The sequence below is a fragment of the Rhodamnia argentea genome, chromosome 7 (assembly GCF_020921035.1).
Source record: "Rhodamnia argentea isolate NSW1041297 chromosome 7, ASM2092103v1, whole genome shotgun sequence".
Taxonomy (NCBI): Eukaryota; Viridiplantae; Streptophyta; class Magnoliopsida; order Myrtales; family Myrtaceae; genus Rhodamnia; species Rhodamnia argentea.
The window spans coordinates 5,037,784-5,056,820 of record NC_063156.1 but is presented as its reverse complement, the minus strand read 5'-3'; the positions used below and the strand labels follow the sequence as shown (position 1 = coordinate 5,056,820).

The 19,037-nt window shown below is 40.4% G+C and overlaps 3 protein-coding genes across 7 annotated transcripts; all 3 read left to right on the top strand.

Annotated features, from left to right (window-relative positions):
• Positions 1-1,872: 1,872 nt before the first annotated feature.
• LOC115750826 (SPX and EXS domain-containing protein 1) lies at positions 1,873-10,654 on the top strand. 3 transcript variants are annotated; one of them, XM_030688397.2, is made up of 14 exons: positions 1,873-2,019; positions 2,360-2,501; positions 2,616-2,746; positions 4,477-4,515; positions 4,677-4,769; positions 4,867-4,983; positions 5,516-5,611; positions 6,385-6,498; positions 7,415-7,468; positions 7,602-7,649; positions 8,062-8,212; positions 9,344-9,509; positions 9,917-9,986; positions 10,174-10,654. In XM_030688397.2, the coding sequence occupies exons 2-14, from the start codon at positions 2,420-2,422 to the stop codon at positions 10,429-10,431; spliced, it is 1,419 nt and encodes a 472-aa protein (XP_030544257.1). In that variant the 5' UTR covers positions 1,873-2,019; positions 2,360-2,419; the 3' UTR covers positions 10,432-10,654. The 3 variants fall into 3 exon arrangements, with proteins under 3 accessions (XP_030544257.1, XP_030544256.1, XP_048137822.1); XM_030688396.2 differs by having other exon boundaries at positions 2,604-2,746; XM_048281865.1 differs by having other exon boundaries at positions 1,904-2,042; positions 2,604-2,746.
• Positions 6,604-18,415, top strand: LOC115750905 (peroxisome biogenesis protein 22). 3 transcript variants are annotated; one of them, XM_048281906.1, is made up of 9 exons: positions 6,604-6,619; positions 13,525-13,705; positions 15,257-15,493; positions 15,580-15,627; positions 16,007-16,063; positions 16,148-16,249; positions 16,739-16,804; positions 17,791-17,892; positions 17,994-18,415. In XM_048281906.1, the coding sequence occupies exons 2-9, from the start codon at positions 13,601-13,603 to the stop codon at positions 18,096-18,098; spliced, it is 822 nt and encodes a 273-aa protein (XP_048137863.1). In that variant the 5' UTR covers positions 6,604-6,619; positions 13,525-13,600; the 3' UTR covers positions 18,099-18,415. The 3 variants fall into 3 exon arrangements, with proteins under 3 accessions (XP_048137863.1, XP_030544390.1, XP_030544391.1); XM_030688530.1 differs by lacking the exon at positions 6,604-6,619 and having other exon boundaries at positions 13,477-13,705; XM_030688531.2 differs by lacking the exons at positions 6,604-6,619; positions 16,007-16,063 and having other exon boundaries at positions 13,477-13,705.
• Positions 10,966-12,640, top strand: LOC115750827 (cyclin-U1-1). Its single transcript, XM_030688399.2, has 2 exons — positions 10,966-11,480; positions 12,201-12,640. The coding sequence occupies exons 1-2, from the start codon at positions 11,062-11,064 to the stop codon at positions 12,499-12,501; spliced, it is 720 nt and encodes a 239-aa protein (XP_030544259.1). The 5' UTR covers positions 10,966-11,061; the 3' UTR covers positions 12,502-12,640.
• Positions 18,416-19,037: the final 622 nt, after the last annotated feature.

Below are 19,037 nucleotides of genomic sequence, written 5' to 3'. Positions count from 1 at the left end.
TGAAATAACCATGACGAACAGTTTCTCGAGTCACGTGGCCCATGAAGTGGGGGAAGTTATGGGCCTGAGCCCAGAAGATATGCCTGGACTTTTGGGCCTGTTCGTTCGGCCTGCCTTGCAATATTTTCAATCTGTTATATTAGTAGGTAATTAATTAATTAACTAGTTGTTAATCGCCGTTTCACACCTTTCACGAAACTCTCTATTGAGCAAGTCGCAACATACGAGGTGCTGTGCTGCTTCGATAAATAATTTCCGCAATTCAATTACTAAAAGCCGAAAAAACGCGCAGGCAATAGCTCGAGGTGAAGTTTAAGCCCGTATTCTTTCAAGAAAAAAAGGACAATTTGAGTGTTATGGGAGCATTTAATTGCATTTTTTTCCTTTTTATAGATGTGCTAGAAAGGGACGGCTTTTGATTATTCCCAACTTGGTGGTCCTAGTTGTTTGGTATAGATCTATGTTGGCATCTGCCTAACTTCGTAAGGGGTTGACAATTGAAGGTCATCTCGACGATGGCTCCAGTTCCAACGGAATGAATTCCGCATTCGAATTTCCAGTCCTAGAAATAAAAGATAGTTTACTTTGTCGGGCATTTAGTTGGTACTGACGGGTTTCGACGTCGATGCGTCATCATTGCGAGTTTGGTAAATAATGTCATACAAGCGGATATTTCTTTCTTAGTTTGGCGGTCGCGTGATGTTCTAACTATCTACGAGAAATGCGTTTTTAGTTCGTGTGATGAAAAGGTCCAAATTCGATGGCTAGATCAGAAGCAATTGTCGAATTTCAATTGTAAGATGGAGCTGTATGCTAAACATTAGGAGAACGTACACGAAACGTTTTTCGGATTAAAGCCACTACTATTCTTTTGTGTATGTGCGTCCATTTCTATCGATCATTCTTTACATGTCGCTCTTAATTCGGCTTGCACATGAGAGAATGTGTCTAAATATTAGCTCACGTACCTATCCACTTAAATATTTGAGTCGGATCTTTTAACATTTCAGACTGCGAAATCGATTTTTGTTAATTGACATTGCTTTATCATCCAACCATCATTGTCATTAGGCGAACACGATTAGCACCGACACCGCTGGTTGGTAAATCACTCCCCACTACCTGCGCTTGCTTGCAGGTCAGTCATCACACTTTGTCAGCGATTCATTCATCAATCGGCGAAACTCACTTGTACACGCCAAACTTACTTGGACTATTTTGTCAACACATTAGTCCCTACAGGCAATTTTCTTCATCTTTTTACCAAGGTGAGAAGTTACATATTAATTGGACCCAATAATCCAAGCCACTAGACATACATTGTTTGGGTGAGCGCACATAAAGCTGCACGTATGCATAATTCCGCGAAATGTGATATCTTGTAAGTAGAGTTGACACGGTTCGTGCTGGCGTGCCGTAATCATGTTTGTAACTTGTGTCGGCCTAATACATCTTGATTTTGATTTCACATGCCAAATAAAAGGGAATTGCAATTAAGACATGAAAACTCGTGCCATCGCTTATAGCTAGACGGGTTAAGTATCTCGTATTTTGTCATGCCTTGGGGGTCATGTACACCTTACCTTTCTATCCTTTAACACCCAATATATATTTTTTTGAAATTTACCACACATTAAAAGAAATATTTTTTTATTAGAACATTAAAAGGAAATATAGAGCCACCGATTTATAATGAGTTTTGGGCCTATTAAATTGAAGTCACATTTTAGACCAAAAAACAGAAAAGAAAAAATTTTCGACCCAACAAAAGAAAAGAAAAAACTTCTTGCGAAAATTCTAAAATGGCCCAGGAATTTCGAGTTTTGCCGATTTCACCCTCCAGCTGTTTGATTATTTACCAAATCCCGTCCCTACTTTAGCTCTCGCTCAAAACTCCCCCTCCAAACTTCATTGCGCGTGATCAGGCGTTGAGATCTGCACTGCGAACCCACCTCTAGGAGTAGACGAAGAGCGTCGCGTTCGACCGAAGATACGATTCATTCATGCACAATCTCCCAGGTCAATCGAGCTTTCCCTTCCTCGTAACTTCCACTCCTCCTTTCTTTATAATTTCCCCGATCTAATCCATGAACGTAGATCGCGGCAAATTCGTGGTTTCCTTTGAATCTTCCCCTCGATTTCCGTGGTTTGTGTGCTCGTAATCGTGCATTGCATTGCATCTTCGATTGATGCTCGCGTGCTAGAAGTGTGTATCTGCTGTTTCTCTCAGCTCCTGATTGTCTGGCTGCTCTGGTGGCTGTGCCTTTCCTAGTTTATAGCTCGCGATTGTGTCATTTGCGTCCTTGATCAAATGCTTGCGTTCTGAAGAAGTGTGTGGCGTCTGATTTGCTGATTTCAGGTCCTTCATCTGAGCTGAGTGGTGCGAAAAGGCCATCCTATTGCTCCTTTTCCTATATCTATGATCGGAAGCCTCGTGACCGCGCCTGCTAATAGCCCGCATTTGAGGAAGGCAGGAAGCAGAACGGTCGTCTCTGATCTTGGTAAAGAGTTGTAGATTTTTCGCGTTGGAAATAAGAGCGTGGTCGGGTGTTGATTGTGCCTCGTTTGAAATGGCAAATGAATGTGAGCTCAACGTGTTTTAGAATATCTTTCAGGCGGTGAGCTTGGAAATGGTGCTGAGGACGGCCCGATGTATTCAGTCATTGCGGATGAATTGAAGATTGCAAGCATGCCGATCAGCACTGCAGCAATCATGCCTTCTCCTATCTTATTGTGGAGATTCAAGGTCTTAACTTTCAGAAATTGAGTTTTCACTTGTGTGCTTGATAGATGTCAAATTTGGAGTAAAGATAGTAGGGGCATGATACATATTTTGGTCATTTGTAGAGAATTTGTTGCTTGTGTTACTTCTGTTTTTTTTTTTTTTTTGGGTATTGTTCAAGATTTAGGTTTTTCACTAGTCAAATCACATGCATAAAGGAGTAGTATGATTGCCTGTGCTAAGGTTTAATAGCTGTTAACATCTATTTTACGAAAATGATCTAGTCTTGTCGTAGTTACTCTTCAGGACAGAGTTGAGCAAGGGAGTAGACATCTCCATTTATAGAGTATCATATCATTATTATCATTGTAGATATGAAAAACTAAGGGGTTTCAGGTTGTTGAAGGTCATTTTCATTGATTGTGTCCTTATCTCCAATTCACTTACCCTAATGGAAGGTTGCCAGTGGTTAAATATGGAGCTGAATTGGTTAAGATAGTAATATTTCTTATTGAACTCGTGGATTTTATTGGTGGATAGTATGGAGCTTCCTGAGCCTTTTCTTTCCCAGTGGTCTCTCTTGTTATCTTTTTTGAAACCATTTCCTGCAGCCAATGTGATCAATCTATTTGCCAGTCAATTTTTTTTTCTCCCCGTTCATCAATTTGTGTAACATCTTTTCTCATTCATTCTCATCCTTATTGTGTGAAGCAAATGTCACTAGGAATGTTTCTGCTTGACCAATTATAAAATACCAAAGGCATGCTCTTCTCCACGCCCACCGTTTAGGATATTAGCTCGTTATAAAGATATAGTGATAGGACAGGGCGGGCCTTAAATGAAAATCCTTGTCGATTTTGAAGTCGGCAATGCTGTTACCACCGAAACGATGCCTTCTAAGTAGCTAGGAATCTTCCCTAAGTTAATTACATGAAAACCATGTTTTCACTTCTTCCTTGCCTTTTTAAGATTAGTAAGTGTGCAAAGGTAATCATCCTACTTGACTGATGGGATCATAGCTAGGAGAAGGAAGCACACCAAATAAAGGACAACGTGTACACCTCTCGATTGAACACGGACCTGACGTCTATGGTAGATGTCCTACTTATCCAATTTTTTGGGAGAAAAGAATGCAAAACAAAAGTAGCTACTTTTACTGCATAGACTTTTACTGTCGTAAGGATAAGGAGTGGCATCACGCCCGAGAAAGGATTTAAACCTTCTCTTTCCCGAAAGAAATAGTGAGATCCTCTTTGAGATGAAATGCGGCAATGTCCTATAATCAAACCAGGCGCAAGGTCAATGATTGAGCTCAAGGCTTAAGGCATAAAGGCTATTCTTCCTTCTTCTTGATAGCATTGTTCTCGCCCTCGCTCTAAAGGGGCAGCTTGATGGCAGCTATCCTGTTCTGTCTGAGAGAATTCGTCTCGAAAGAAAGAGCTAGCGAACCACACCAAGAAATAGATTTTTCTATTAATGGATGCGGCCTTCTTACCATGCACTGCATTTTCTCTGGGCCAGTAATCGGCTTTTTCTTATTGATGCAGTTGGCTAATATTGTGTCAGCATAGTGGTATTGTGAAATTTAGATGCTCGAACATGGGTTCTAATACTGATAAACATAACCTTTTGCGAGTTGTTGCTAGAGATTTTAAGTGCTATGCACTCAGAAACCTATATTACCCCCCCTCGCTCTATCTCTCTGTGTGTCACTCCCTCGTTCTCTGAGTTTGCTATCTTTATTGGATTTCCAGGTACTATTATTCTTCATTTGGGGTTTCATTTGTTGCAAGGTCAGTACTTCATTTTGGATCAGTCATATTATGTTGCAGTGGGGTTTAATATATTTGGTGACCTGCTGCAGTAGTGAAAATATTATGTCGTAAGATACTGTTGATAGTGGGTTTGTTGCTCGAAATACATATGGTAATTAAACTCTTTATATGGATTGCAGTTTGGATGGGATTCCGTCATGAGAATGAGTGTGGATTTACGGGACCTGTTCCTCTATGAGGCATTTTTGTACTATAACCCTCTTCTTCTTGTGGTTAGTTATGACTCTGATTTGACATAAATCTACACCAGTCGCTTATCAATTTTTCCCATTTCAACCTACAGATGAATTTAATTCTCTTTTCCTGCAGACTATGATGGTTTGGCTTTGGGGTATCAATTTGTGGGTCTTTTCACAGGCTAATGTCAATTATACTAAAATTTTTGATCTTGATCAGAACCATCTTACCCACAGAGAGATATGGAAGGTATTGTACTTTATACTGTAAGCGTTATTTACCTCCTCATGATCTCATCGACATGATTTCCCTCTGTCTTTCGTCTCTTTATATGCTCCATCGAGTATTGATACTAGGTATCAAAAAACAGAAAAAAGTAATAAATAGAAATGAATAACATCCTACTAGTTTTTAGCAAAATTTTGCAAGTTGTTCCTGTGGCTAAGAAACTACATTGTAATTTGTATATGTGCATGAGGCCTGTGAATGAACTTTGAGATGTACAATGCCAGTTCTTGTAGCTTTGATGATGCAGGAATATGTAGTTACACTTTTACCTTTTTTGTCAGCTCTTTAACCAATTGTGTCCATCAATGCCTTTTTCCCAATTGCTTCAAGCGCTTTAGTGTGACGAAAGCAAAGAGTTTTGGCTTTTTTTTTTTTTTTTGGTCCAAAAAGAGTTTCGGCTTTAAAGATAAATATACTGCTACGGGTGCTTTTTCCAATGTGAATGTATTTTATGGCCTGTGTGTTCTCACACTTGCTTGATTTGATCTTGCAGTGTGCTACATGGATGACAATAATTGTTCCCACAAGCATGACAGCTTATTTGTATCTCTACTCTCATGGAGAAGTGTCCTTGGCTGCTTCACAACCAGTGTAATAGATGCATCCGCTCTTACTAGTGACATCTTCTTTTTCTATAAGTTGATACTACCAGATTAGGTCTCCTGTGGTCATGAAACTTTATTCTTTATACAACTAAAAGATGAAGGTTTCATTCTGAGATTTATTCATTTCTGGTAACCACTATGATATTGTTTTTCCTTTGGACAAATTTTTTATCTTAGTACTATAGTAATGTCTTTTTCATTAGTAAATCCGTCGATACTTCCACATAGTACGGGTAACATAGGAGACATCTCTATTTTTCCCCTGGGGATCTTTCGAATTACCACTGACAATGTGCGCTGCTCATTCCTCTCTCTGTTTGTTGTTGGGAAGAATATTCTTGCCGCTTCTTAAGTCAAAAGTTTTATTTGCATGTATTATGAGCGCCCACTCTGCCTAAGCAAATTGTGAAAAAGGTTTCACAATATGTGCTTATGTACGCCTACAACTGTGTATAATTCACAAAGAAATTATTGAGCTAGAAGGGTTTTCCCCCCTGGCCCTTGATGCTCCTAGGTTATGCTTTATATCTCTATTATTGTTTCTTGCTGTATTTGTTGTCATAATGACCAGATGTTGGATGATGGGTCTCTAGCAAAGGATTGAGTTTATGTTTTAATATCTACTCACTACTTTATAAGAAACTGCTTTTGGACAACCGAATAGTTTTACATGTCTTAAAGTACATCAATAAGTTCCACACTAGCAGGAAATATGCAGCAGGAAATATGCTCAACCTTCTGATGCTTTTTGCTGCAGGTTCTTCTGTATGCTGCTGTTGCAATGGTGTTGATATTTCCATTTGATATTTTCTATTTGTCGACTCGCTTCTACTTGTTAAGGACTCTTTGGAGGATAGTTTTTCCACTTCAGGCAAGTTTGGGCTTTTCTGTCAGCTGTGTTCTTCATTCTTGGATTATTGTAAACTATACTCCCGATATAATATGAAATTGACCTACACTTAGCATCGAGATGTACTCTCCCTCTCCCTCTCCATCTCTTCCCCTCTCTCTCAGATAATTCAAAAGGCTGTCTACTAGTGCTTGATATGGGTTGCTTCAACTTGTTGAGTCTCTTTGGCTTGGTTCTTGAACTTTATTTGATGTGGTTTTGTTGCGTGAATTGCTAATCTTGTCTCTTATTTCTCTTGTTCCAAACCTTGTTTATGGGGTGATGACGTCATGTACTTTTTTCATGGAAAGTATGAGATAAAATTGACATTTCTGGTGCATATCTATAGGTGTCAAAAGATAACTATTGCGTCTCGAGCCTTGCGAAATCCGCATAGTGTAAGCTGCTTGTTGAAGTGTCAAATGTCTTGATACACACCGTGATTTCTTTATTATGTACATTGTGATGTATCACTCTTGAACGCTAGCTGGAAACAATTTACTGCTTCTGCACCTTTTCTAGTTTCTGGGCATGGTGCCCAGCGATAAGTCCTCAACTATGTTCGAATATGCTAGACATAGATTTTCTTGTCAAGGCAGGAGAAGAAAGGAACCATCCTTTTGCGGGGTTACCTGAGGCCTGGTAGCAGCCCTAGGCGAGTCACATTTCTTTTTTCCTTCTAATATATGATTTCTAGGTTTTATTTTTTGGGTCAGAACTCCGTTGGGAAAATAAGACCTGACTTGTTTGAAAGCTAGTTATTGGAAAAAAAAAAAATAGCTGGGAAAAAATAGTGATGCATTTATTTTCACGACTCATTGGTTTTCAAGGGTAGATTATGCAGGCTCATAGTTTCTAATCTATTATTAGTGCCCTGATCATCATCTTTCATGTACAGGCAATAAGCTTCTCCGACTTCTTTTTGGCTGATATTCTGACCTCCATGTCCAAGGTACCAATCACATTTGGTTCAGAAGTCACTAGCACTCTCAAGGTTCCTTGCATGATCAGTACAGGAACCAGACTGTTCGTTGTCCAAATATTTAAGCTTTTTATTTGTGCACTTGTCAACTTGTAATCTGCAGGTTTTCTCAGATTTGGAACGCTCAGTATGTCGGATGGTCCATCGACAGGTCAGTAGGTCACTTTGGGGTGTTGTGCCTAGAATAATATTGAATGGCATGATATTGCTGTTTAGATTAGATGTTTAAATAAGAAACTCTTGGAGGACTTGACTAATGAAGATAGGGGACATCCTTTGGAAAATGTTGTAATGGTAGGCATACACCAAACTTAAGTACTCAAAGGAGAAAATATCAAGCTTTTCTGGTAGATACTTGACTGTATGCCTGGATCACCAGCATGGCTGGCTGAAGGCTTATTGCCAGTAACTTAGTATTTCCCTTTCAGAGTGAAATAGCTTGATCTTCAGGGATGTAATGTGGAATGTCTGTATGCAAGCACAGAGTAGAGCCATTGTCTACTTGGAATATTTTACTGAGCTATTTAAGGTTGAATTAATAGAAATGTCTAAAACTCATGCAGGTCGCCACTATTGCTTGGTTTGAAGCTGATTCTGTCTGTGGAAGCCACTCTGTTGCGATTCCTATTGTTTTAGTGTTGCCATACCTTTTTCGTTTGTTCCAATGCCTCCGACAGTACAAGGATACTGGAGAAAGAAACACTCTTTTGAATGGTAGCATCTCCAGTCTTTTCGTTATATGTAGTTAATCATATTTATAATTGGCCGTCTATTAACATAATTGTGTTACTTGGCGTTGGCAATTTTTTCTGGAGCCCCCACGCGTGTTAATCACATATTTTTTGGATCCTTTATGGTGTTTGTATTTAGTAAACTATAGTTTGGATCCATTTCACTCCTACAGTCACATATATCTTTGTACTCTGTTCAGCTTCTTCTGGACCATTTCATTTGCTGGAGAAGGCCCATTATCAAGTATCTAATGCTACAGTAATCTCGGTTAACAGATGAATTATACTTCGCATGTCTCAGAGGAGAAATTTTCTTGCACTTGATTTACTCGTAATATAACCACATGTACTGCATGGGTATTTCAGACCTGGAATGTTTGACATCCTCGTGCATATCCAGTTCTCATGTTGCAGGCATCGGATATTCTTCTGGCTGCTGTCCGATGGTATGACTAGAGTTGGACTTCTAAATGTCAACCAAAGCATTGTTTTGTATGCACAGAGCAAATTTGGTCTTGGGTCCACTCCAACCTTTGGATTATGCTTTACTTAAACTGATGGGACAGAATACAAATTTTCTATTGTGCTTGTTGGCATTCTCATGCAGTGCAGCATACCAATATGTAGAAATGCTTGTTCAACTTGAAGTCTTGGTGGTCACTTATTGTCTTTACACCTCCCATCTCACTTTGTCGAAACATGAAATGTCTCGGGTTTTACAGTTGCCTCCTAGACCTCCCAATAACTTGTGATATTGGTGTGAAAGATGTGATATTTATTGCAAGGCTTTTGCCTTTTCAATTGCTTTTTAAGTGTAATTTTTTTAATTATCCACTCATATAATTTCCAAGGACTAGGATTTCTCGTATTTTAGAGTAACTGAGGAAGACATGGGTGTGTAGCCTAGGGATATCAAAGATCTATTTCACACGTCTTCTCTCTGCTGTCCCCCTACTCCCCTTTCCTTCTCCATCTCCTTTTACCTGGTTTTAGTGCGATTCTATGTGCTTAAGATATCTATTGTCTCCATGGATACAATCCACGTTTTTCCTTGTCAACTAGGTTGGTTGAAGTTTGTTTTATATCTAATGGCTCCTTATGGTTTTGATTTCAGCTTTGAAATATTCGACAGCCGTGCCGGTGATTTTTCTTTCAGCCCTTAAATATCATGTATTCCCTGAAAAGTGGACAAGTTTTTATCGGCCTCTCTGGCTTCTCTCGAGCGTCCTGAATTCTTTGTATTCATTTTATTGGGACGTGACCCGAGATTGGGACTTGAGGTATGTTGCCCTCATTAATGCCACACAGCCTACATTTTTAATGCTATAGCTTCCCAATCTAAGCTTTTATTGTGTGAATAATGCCTTTGACGAGTTTAAAGTTTGTTATTAAAAGAAGTTATACTTGTGATATTACTGGTTACCATACGAGTCAGTGATTACAAACCTAATCCTTTTTACAATTGTACTGGACCTACGTCCAGCATTGATGAAACTTGGAAATGCAGTAATTTCTCTCACTTGCAAAATGTGTGGCGGTGAAATAATTTTATGAAAGTGGATTTCTATAATTTGATGGTACTTTTGGTTGAGCAATGTGCCTTCACTGTCTTTGGCTAATTAAGCCAATTAAGTGACAGAATGGTTCTTCCTCCAATCTAATTTCCTGAATTTTTTTTTTCTGGCAGTTCCTTCACTCGGATTTTCAAGTTCAGCAAACCAAGCATGGTCTCATCGCTTCTGTATGCACGAAAATGGGTAAGTGGTATAGTGATGCTTCGGGTGGTTAAGTTCAAAACACCTCGCTGATGCTTGTTATGAAGCTTCATCAATTTGATTCACTAGCTGCGCCAAATTATGCATCTCGCATCCTTTTTGAGGTCACCACTTTTTCCAGGACCGTTACAAAGTGTCTTCAAATTAATCAAAGCCTCTGACATTGCAGGTTTATGTTTGGGTGATAGGAAGCAATCTGATCCTCCGTTGCACGTGGACGTACAAATTGTCTGCCCATCTCCGCCATAACTACCTCACAGTTTTCGCTATCACTGCCTTGGAGATGCTTCGCCGGTTCCAGTGGGCTTTCTTCCGTGTCGAAAATGAGTGGAATAAAATGAATTCCAAGTCGAATATTCAGCTCTCCATGACAGAAATAGGAAATGAGGAAGACAAATTACTCACGTCCAGTGACCACCATGTATAAATAGAAATTCTGCTCGTTTGCTAGATATATTAAGGTTCGTCATTGTTAAACTCGCCATATTTGGCCAAACAATCAACGGTGACAATTTCTCCATCCTCCAATTTTGCACCAAGATGAGAATTCTTTCGAGCTTGATCATTGAGGCTTCTAGATCACCGCATGCAACAGAGATTTCAGTTCATTTGACGACATGTCTCTTTCAATTGATAGATAGGTTATTGGGTATCAGCTGGACCTTTATTTAGGAGGGGTGCCTCGCAAAGATGTTATTTCCTGATGACTATCATCTTACCAAGTTGTAGCCATCCCATCGATGGCGCATAGACTGCAGTTAAATCAAATATAACGCACAATTCAGAAGGTACTCACAAGATCGAGGTTGTATTAATAGCGTTGAGTTCCTTTCAATGAGGCATGACTGAACTTTATGAAATTCTTCCCAGACCAGAAGCATCAGCAGCAGCCAAACAGCTGTACACGGGACAAAATCCCACTTCACGAGAGCCACTAAGAGCTTGTCCGCAGGATAACATGCGCACTGCACTTGCATACATTCTAGGCCACCCAAATGAGTTCTTTTAAGCTCCCCTTCCTCAGCCGAACAAGAGCTTCCATCGCGATGGCATCTAAATGTTAGCCGCCGGCGACTGCACCGGCTTGGAACCCCGGCCCGAGCCAGGCCAAGTAGAGGCCACCCTTCCTCGGGTTCTTACCGTGCTGTCTTTCGTGCTGGAGAAATTAGTGGCTCGGAATGACCGGCTCCTGGAGAGCCTCAGCCGGCAGCTGAATGGGATCGGCAGCCACGGGTCAGCAATGCTAGGGAAGAGCTTGAACGGATTCCAAGGTGTGAGACCGCCGAACATAAGCATACCCAAGTACTTGGAGAGGATATACAAGTACACGGGTTGTAGCCCGTCCTGTTTTGTGGTGGGATTTGTGTATATAGACAGATTGGTGCATAAGCACCCAGACTCGCTCGTGGTGTCGCTGAATGTGCATAGGTTGCTCGTCACAAGCGTCATGGTCGCCTCCAAGATGCTGGATGATGAGTAAGTTAGCCTCCAAAAAATCATATGTGCATGCTTTCATCTTTAGTTAATTGAGCGCCTTCACTTGATCGAGTAATCAACATCCGGGAGTTCTGAGTTAGTTGCTGCCAATTAATTCGAAGAACGTTGAGTAACCAAATGAAAAGGTCAGATTTCCAAATAGATGACCATGGATGGTTTGGAAGTTTCAGTCCATAAGAGCTTGAGACTATCTCCTTATCCAAAAGAAAGCCGATGAGGGCCCAAATCCTGCAAAATCAAAGATTAGGCTCTATGATTTTGTGATGGAATGACAGGGGGGGGCACAAACATTTCCAGGAGATCTGAGAACAGGAGCCATTGAGATTCTCTAAGATTCTCCGCCAAATCTAAGGCCGGAAAATTTGGCGGTCTCGAGATCACATTAGCTTCTTGACCGGAAAAAGGACAGCGGGAGCCAACCCATCTGAATTATGTAGGAACTCCTTTGTTGGGGCAGTGCCGATATCAAATTTCTATAGGTCACGACGGGCAGAACCATGTGGGTGTAGGACCTTTCCAGCTCTTGATCCATAGTTGCTCCCAAAAACTAGACAGACGTCCAACGTGAATGTAGCTTACTAATTTGAAAATGTGAAGTCATATCGACTCTAGAATAGATTAGCTGTACATGCATCGTTGTCTTTGTCTAAAGAATGCTATATATATCTCTGCATCACCGGCTTTGGGGAATTCGCGCAGACACTACAACAACGCGTTCTACGCGAGAGTAGGCGGGGTGAGCAACTCCGAGCTGAACAGGCTCGAGATGGAGCTGCTTTTCCTCCTGGACTTTGGGGTGGTGGTGAGCTCGAGGGTGTTCGAGAGCTACTGCTTGCACCTGGAGAGAGAGGTGCTGCTGAACGGGCACGGAGGACACGGCAAGATCGACAAGGCGCTCGTGTTGTCCAATCCGGCACTCGATGATGTGACCGAACTACCGGCAGTCGAGGATGCGGAAGCAACGACAGACCCACCATCGCTTCCCCAAGTTGTGGACTGAGTGAAAGGAGTCCCTTTCTTCTTCCCCCGCTCTGCGTAACGTTGCCCATGTCTTTCGTCTTTCGTCTTTGTCTGTCACTCGCTGTCACTGGCATTCTTGTCTCGGTTGGGCCATTTGAATTCCAAGGGCTGTTTTGGCATGTGTGTCCATTGACCGAAGATTACAGAGAAACTGGCATGAGTGGAACTGTGACAAAAGAAGGTAAAAAGATCAGAATTTACTTAGGGCGCACGTGACAAATTTGAAGCAGAAATCCGTTCGGTAAGGTAATTTTTGAAGTAGAATCCGCATGGTTACGTAATTTTATTTTTCTACTTCTGGAGCATTTTTTTTTTGCATCAGAATTGATTTTGAAGCCTCTTGTAGAAACAAAAAAAAAAATTTACTTTCCGAACTTACAGCAACGTCAAAAGTTAAAAGTTGAAGTTACCTAAAGGTCTTGAACACACGCTAAAGATCATTGATTATATAACAGTTCTATACCCGTCAATCACAGCCATTACTTTGTCGCAGAGATAATCTTGCCGCGATGGAAATGGCCAAGTACAAAAAAACGACACGCGGTCGATGATCGTGTCGTGAGCAAATCTTTGTCCAAGCGGAAATTTTCCATTTTCAAAGTTGCTGAAAATAGACAATAGACTTCCCCCCACCACCTAAACTTTGCCTAGGGTTGTACTTCGTGTCAACAAATGAGCCTTTTTTGACGGCCGCATGAGCCGAGCTGGTTGGTCTTTCTTTGACCTTGGACCATTTTACACCTAGGCTGGGCCCGCTGGGGCCAATCTCATCCCAATCTTATGACCCGAATCCGGCCCAATTAGAAACCCGCTAAGACAAACCGGGTTCGAACTCGAAAGACAAGATCAACAGTCGCCGAACTAAAAGTAAAACCCCTAAAACTGACCGAAAAAAAAAAAAAAGAAAAAAAAAATTAAAGCGAGCAGATCGCATCGGAATTCTCTGTTCGTGAGGTTCGAATATTGACGCGAAGCATCGAAGCAGTCTCGCTGTCTCTCTCGCTCTCCACGGGGTTTCGGTCTCCGGCGGGTGAAAAGAAAGGCCACGGCGGGTTTGGTCGGCTGATTTGGTGAAAGCCATGGCGGAGACCTCGAAGGACGAGCTCGTTCAGCTGATCAGGAAGTTCGGGGCTTATCTCACTGTCAAGTTCTCCAACATCTTCTCGATCTCGCTCAACAATATGGTGCGTGGTCGGATTCCTCTTTGTCTCCGTCGCTTTTGCAAGGGATAGAGGATGTTATGATCCATTCGATGCTCTTATGTCGCATCAAACTGCTGCCTTTGGTTCATTCGATTGATTTTTTTTTTTTTTTTGTTCTTTTGATTGCGCTTTCCGTGTGATTTGGTTGCCCCGGTAGGCGCCTGTTTGGTCTGGGGAAGGTCGTGTTGATGGTCCTATAGAGGGTTTTGGGACTAAATCCACCTCTTTATGATGTTTCTAGGTATAATTGAAGCTGCTAAAAATTAAGGCTTGGTTTTGCTGCTGAAAAATATTCCATTTTGCTGCGGTTGTAGTCCAATTAGACATAGATTATTTTGTATCTGTCAGCTTTCCACTTCTTATCATTTTGAGCCAAATTTGTGGGACTGACTTGTCTTCAAGAAATTTAGCTTTGACTACTTGGCAATGCTAACTTTCGTATCTTTTTTTAAAGTTAAAACCTTCCAACCAGGTTCTGTATATCTGCCTTCAGGCACTTACCAGATCATATATCTTGTACGTCTTAATTACTCGCTTCATCGCCAAGTATCCTTTGTTGGTGTCATGCCTTTAACTTACCGTTAACTCTTTCAGAATCTGCTATCTTTCTGACACGTTGGGTCTTCCCTATCCTGACAGTACCTGCATCCCTAGGAAAGTATGAGACTGTTCTTTGGTTGTTTTCTAGAAAGCTATTATGTGTTCTCCTTATAACTCTGACGGTCTATGCTAAGATTCCCTTCAGCTACACCATAATGTACTAGTCAAAGTGTAAGTAGATTTGGATGGCTATAATGTATATGATTTGGGGCCAAGGGGTGATGGTGTAGGAGGAATGGCAGTGGCAGTAATTTTGGAGGGATGATGGTGGTGACAACAAATTCGTTAGTGCTGATGGATGAATGGTATGGTAATAGAGGGTAAGGAACAATATGGGGGAAGAGGAAAAGGAAGCGGTGAGTGGCAAAAATTCACTATACCTGCGTGCCTTGTGCCTAGACCAAACACCCCCTAATGGTATCGATTCTCAATGTCGAACATTTGTGGCTTCTATGATGTTCAAGTGTTCATTCGGTATTGGTGTCGCTGTATGATGAGCTGTGATTGCGATTACTAAATGCGTTTGACATTATGACTTTATATCCATGGCATTTATTAAATTCTCCTATGGGACGCTTCAGTTTTTGGGCGTTTCAGCTTCTAAATGTTTGCCAAATACCTTATTGAAGGAGAATTGCCCCTTTTAAAATATGTAATTGCTGCCCACGGCTATGCCAAGTACCATCTAGTTGGATCATTCCTACCAGAGTATCTGCAGATATCTTAATAATATGAAATTGTGTAGATAATATGGTTCCTAAAATATGCTCATAGGTAAAATGTCTGGGAGCTACAAGGTTCTGTCAATGTCGGTAATTTCTCTCTGATCACATATCTTAGATTAGTATATCTCAGTGTCTGACAGCATGATATATGTGACGCCCCATACTGGTGCCTACTTCTCACACTGCACCCTGATCCTTGTGGATTTAGAATTCGCGCTCGCTTGGGGCAATTGCTGGGTTTGCTGTTGCCGTAGTTTTTACATGGAGGTTATTGAGGACACCTAGAGGTCCTCAAAGACGGATACAAAAAAGACAAGCTGCTTCATCTTCCAGTTCGGGTCTACCTTCTCAGACAAATACCACCTCAACATCTTCTGGAGTTTGTTCAACTTCAGAAGATTTAAGGGCACAAAATGTTGTTGATGAGTTTTTCCAGCCTGTGAAGGCAAGTGTTAACTTGCATCCTTGTGATTTATCTTGTGTTTCAATTTATTCATTCTAGCTTTAAAGTCATTCCCGGATATTTTTCAGCCAACATTGGGGCAGATAGTGAGGCAAAAATTGAGTGAAGGCCGAAAGGTAATCAGTGTAACCTTATTTCTTTAATACTTTGCAAATATTGTGCCATGAAGTGGGATATTATCTATATAAATAATCATTCATAGCATTATACAGATGGCTGTACCATTACTCTCTTTGGATCCAAAGCCTTTGCTTTTCTTCTTTGATCATGGTTGTGGTTACTATCCGATTCTTGTCATTAATTCATGTTTCATATTGATTCCTGTCTTGGATGATCAAGGTTATTGACCTTTGTTATTAATTAAAAATTTCTGCTTCCTTTGCATGTCAGTGTAGTCGAAACGATTATCCTCTTTTACCTTTTGCTACGCACGAAGGTTTTCCACTTCTCTTTCCCTCATCAAGTTATGCATTGATGCGTAAGCTATTTGTTCAGGTCACATGTCGTTTGCTCGGAGTTATTCTTGAGGAAAGTAGTCCTGAGGAGCTTCAGGTAATAGAATCCTTTGCGGAGTCCCATTGCACTTTCACTTTTGTATTGCATGAGTATTGCCTGATTTAGTAATTCTTTTCGCAGAAACAAGCAACTGTAAGATCCTCTGTGTTGGAAGTACTTTTGGAGATCACCAAATTTTGTGATCTTTATCTCATGGAAAGAGTCCTTGATGATGAGAGTGAGGTATTTGTGAAATTTTGAATAGAATCTGTTTGGACAACACTGTATAGAATTCATCATTTTCTGCTTGAGCATTTTCTCATTCGTGCACTGTGAATGCCAGTGCCATTGCTAGAATTATCCTAGTAAGCACTGTATGGTTTTTGCAATAATTATTTTACCAAACCGCTATGTTTCCACACAATGTGCTTGTTTTGTGTCGACTATTATGCCGTAATTATTTCTGGTTTTTGGACCTTGTTAATTTGGTGTAACCTAGCTTTAGCTTTAGATTTGCTCATGCAGAACTGCTGTTAACATGCCATTGTTCTGTCATTTTGATTGTGTTTTGTATAGGCATCATATATCTTCTTAATCATGCTTCATTAGTGCTATTTTTGTTTCCTAAGACAGCAATTCTATTTCTGGCCCCTTTGTGAGGGCAATTTCCACAATTTGTGTTATTTCAGCTGGCTGTACTACTTGTTGAAGTTGTTTTCTTCATTTGTGCAGAAAAAAATTCTTCAGGCCTTGGAGTATGCTGGAGTTTTTACTTCAGGTGGTCTCATCAAGGAGAAGGTACACAAGTATCTGATATGAACCTAAGCTGGCCTCTGGATTGTTGCATGTGCAATATACTAATAATTTTTTCCCTGTACATGATCGTCTATCACGAGCTTTTCTTCTTTCTTTAATTCAATTGGATTCTGGGTTGTAGGGGACTTCTTCGTGGCATTCATTTTAATAGTTAAGCTATATTATAAACACTGTTAGCAGTCTAATATCAGATGCTACTCCATGACAATATGATTTTGTGTCCTTGTGCTTCATCATAGCCACAGGCACATTTGATGTAGCAGCACAACTGATTCATTACTCGTAGCACATTGAAGCTGAAGAATATTTGTGATAACGATAAAGGTCTACCGTAGTAGGCAATAGTAAATCCTCTATGATCTGCCTGAGTTTGAATTGATATATAGTGCAAGCATGGGACTCAGAAGGTCTGGACCCGTTGAGGATAATAGTGTAATATGCAACATCAATTGGGTTCATAAGCAGAAGCCTCAAAAGAAAATTACGGTGGTTTCTTTGATTCGTAGAAATTGTTTAAAAAGAAGAGTTTCTAAGCACAATGCAGTCCTAACTTTATGGGTAGGTGCAGAGCCTTTACAATTAGGAACTAAGTCCTGTGTGAAGAAAGTCATAGAATTACGTAGTGGATTGTTGTTGAGATTAATGATGGAAGTAGTGGAATTTAATGGGCCATGCAGGTGTTTAGGTACTGGAGAGAGCAATCAATGAAGGAAAGTTGAATATTGTGTGATTGTATGGTTGACGTAGAGAGAAATCAACGAGCGAAAGTTGAATATTGTGCGGTTGTATGGTTGATGTGTTGGATAAATGTTAGATCCGTCTCACTTATTTCTTAAGAACTACACACTATGGGATCTCCAACATCCTTCCATAGTCTGAATTAGACTTGCAAAATCACCGATTTATATTATCTGCTATGTATTTTTCACCTTGAATGCATATGTGATTTTTGGGAAATTCATGTGCAGGTTCTTTTCTGTAGCACAGAGAATGGGCGTTCCTCTTTTGTTCGGCAACTAGAACCAGACTGGCACATTGACACAAACCCTGAAGTTGTCTCTCAGTTAGCGGTAAAGTTTTTGCTTACTCTTCTTGCTTAATTGGCACTATCAGCCTTCATGATGTCATCATCCGAGTATATACATATATGTACTGAGGAATTTGTTTGCAGAGATTCATCAAGTACCAACTTCATGTGACCCCCATCAGACCTGAAAGGACGGCCTCTAATGTGTTCAGTTCCCCATCTTTGGAGCAGTTCTTCGGAAGCATTTAGCAGTGACTCATGAAAGTCGCGGACACGATTGTATATTTATGTCATCCTATTTATTATTCGGTCTGTCAATCTTCCAGCTCAGTTCCTTGGGGGTCCTGATATTCACCAGCTGTCGCTGGTTTTCCAATGATAATTGGGTCGAGGTCTTGGCTCACTATTAATCTTGGTCGACTTCGATGGATTGTGAGATTTCACTGTTTGCAATTCATGTTACATTAGTTTCATAGACGAGTTTTTGAGCTTCTGTTGTACTACTAACCTTTGAAAATATCACCATTTTGCGAGCTGTTGAGCATGATACCATAAGCCTCTTTGGCCTTTATCCTGTGTTATCTGTGGTTGTCTTAAAGTGAGAAATGCAATGCATATTTACTATTTAGGTCAGAAACAGTACTTATGACTTTCAACGAGGATTCTGGGCTAAGCCAGATGAATATGGTGAGTTCGACCTCCGATTGGTCAGGACCAACTTGATGTAGGGAATTTAGCGTAGACAATATTTTTTAATAACGTCTCATGCGATTTTTTTTTTTAATGATTTTGTTGGGGGTATACAGTTTGTCAACTCCCTAATTCTACATTTATGCTTGCATTTTACTTGCGAACGATCCTTGCTCTGCGAAATCTTGTCCGACAAAAGAGAAGCTCACAACAGCACGTCCCTCATAAATTTTTGAAAAGTTTCCAAATATTCATGAGCTAAAATCACAAACTTTAGATTCGTTGACGTCGGATCAAGTGATGATCAGTTTTCCAATTGTTTGTAAACTTATAGGTCCTATTAGTTGGTCAATAACCATGTTAGTATATATGCGCTTTTAATTAATCCTAATCCTAATGTATGAATGTCAATTCAACTTTATATCTTTTTAATTTTTCCTGTCAATTTAAAACTGAACTTTGATTTAATTTCGATATAGCTCTTTCGGTCAACTTGAT

What these genes read in the sequence shown, in the direction of transcription:
- LOC115750826 (XM_030688396.2), top strand. Translation starts at nt 2,420, where the DNA reads ATGATCGGAAGCCTCGTGACCGCGCCTGCTAATAGCCCGCATTTGAGG. An exon ending in AACGGTCGTCTCTGATCTTG is followed by an intron (nt 2,502 to 2,603) that starts GTAAAGAGTTGT and finishes AACGTGTTTTAG; the next exon opens with AATATCTTTCAGGCGGTGAG. An exon ending in CCTTGGCTGCTTCACAACCA is followed by an intron (nt 5,612 to 6,384) that starts GTGTAATAGATG and finishes TTTTTGCTGCAG; the next exon opens with GTTCTTCTGTATGCTGCTGT.
- LOC115750827 (XM_030688399.2), top strand. Translation starts at nt 11,062, where the DNA reads ATGTTAGCCGCCGGCGACTGCACCGGCTTGGAACCCCGGCCCGAGCCA. An exon ending in TCCAAGATGCTGGATGATGA is followed by an intron (nt 11,481 to 12,200) that starts GTAAGTTAGCCT and finishes GAATTCGCGCAG; the next exon opens with ACACTACAACAACGCGTTCT.
- LOC115750905 (XM_048281906.1), top strand. Translation starts at nt 13,601, where the DNA reads ATGGCGGAGACCTCGAAGGACGAGCTCGTTCAGCTGATCAGGAAGTTC. An exon ending in AATTGAGTGAAGGCCGAAAG is followed by an intron (nt 15,628 to 16,006) that starts GTAATCAGTGTA and finishes CTATTTGTTCAG; the next exon opens with GTCACATGTCGTTTGCTCGG. An exon ending in GTGGTCTCATCAAGGAGAAG is followed by an intron (nt 16,805 to 17,790) that starts GTACACAAGTAT and finishes ATTCATGTGCAG; the next exon opens with GTTCTTTTCTGTAGCACAGA.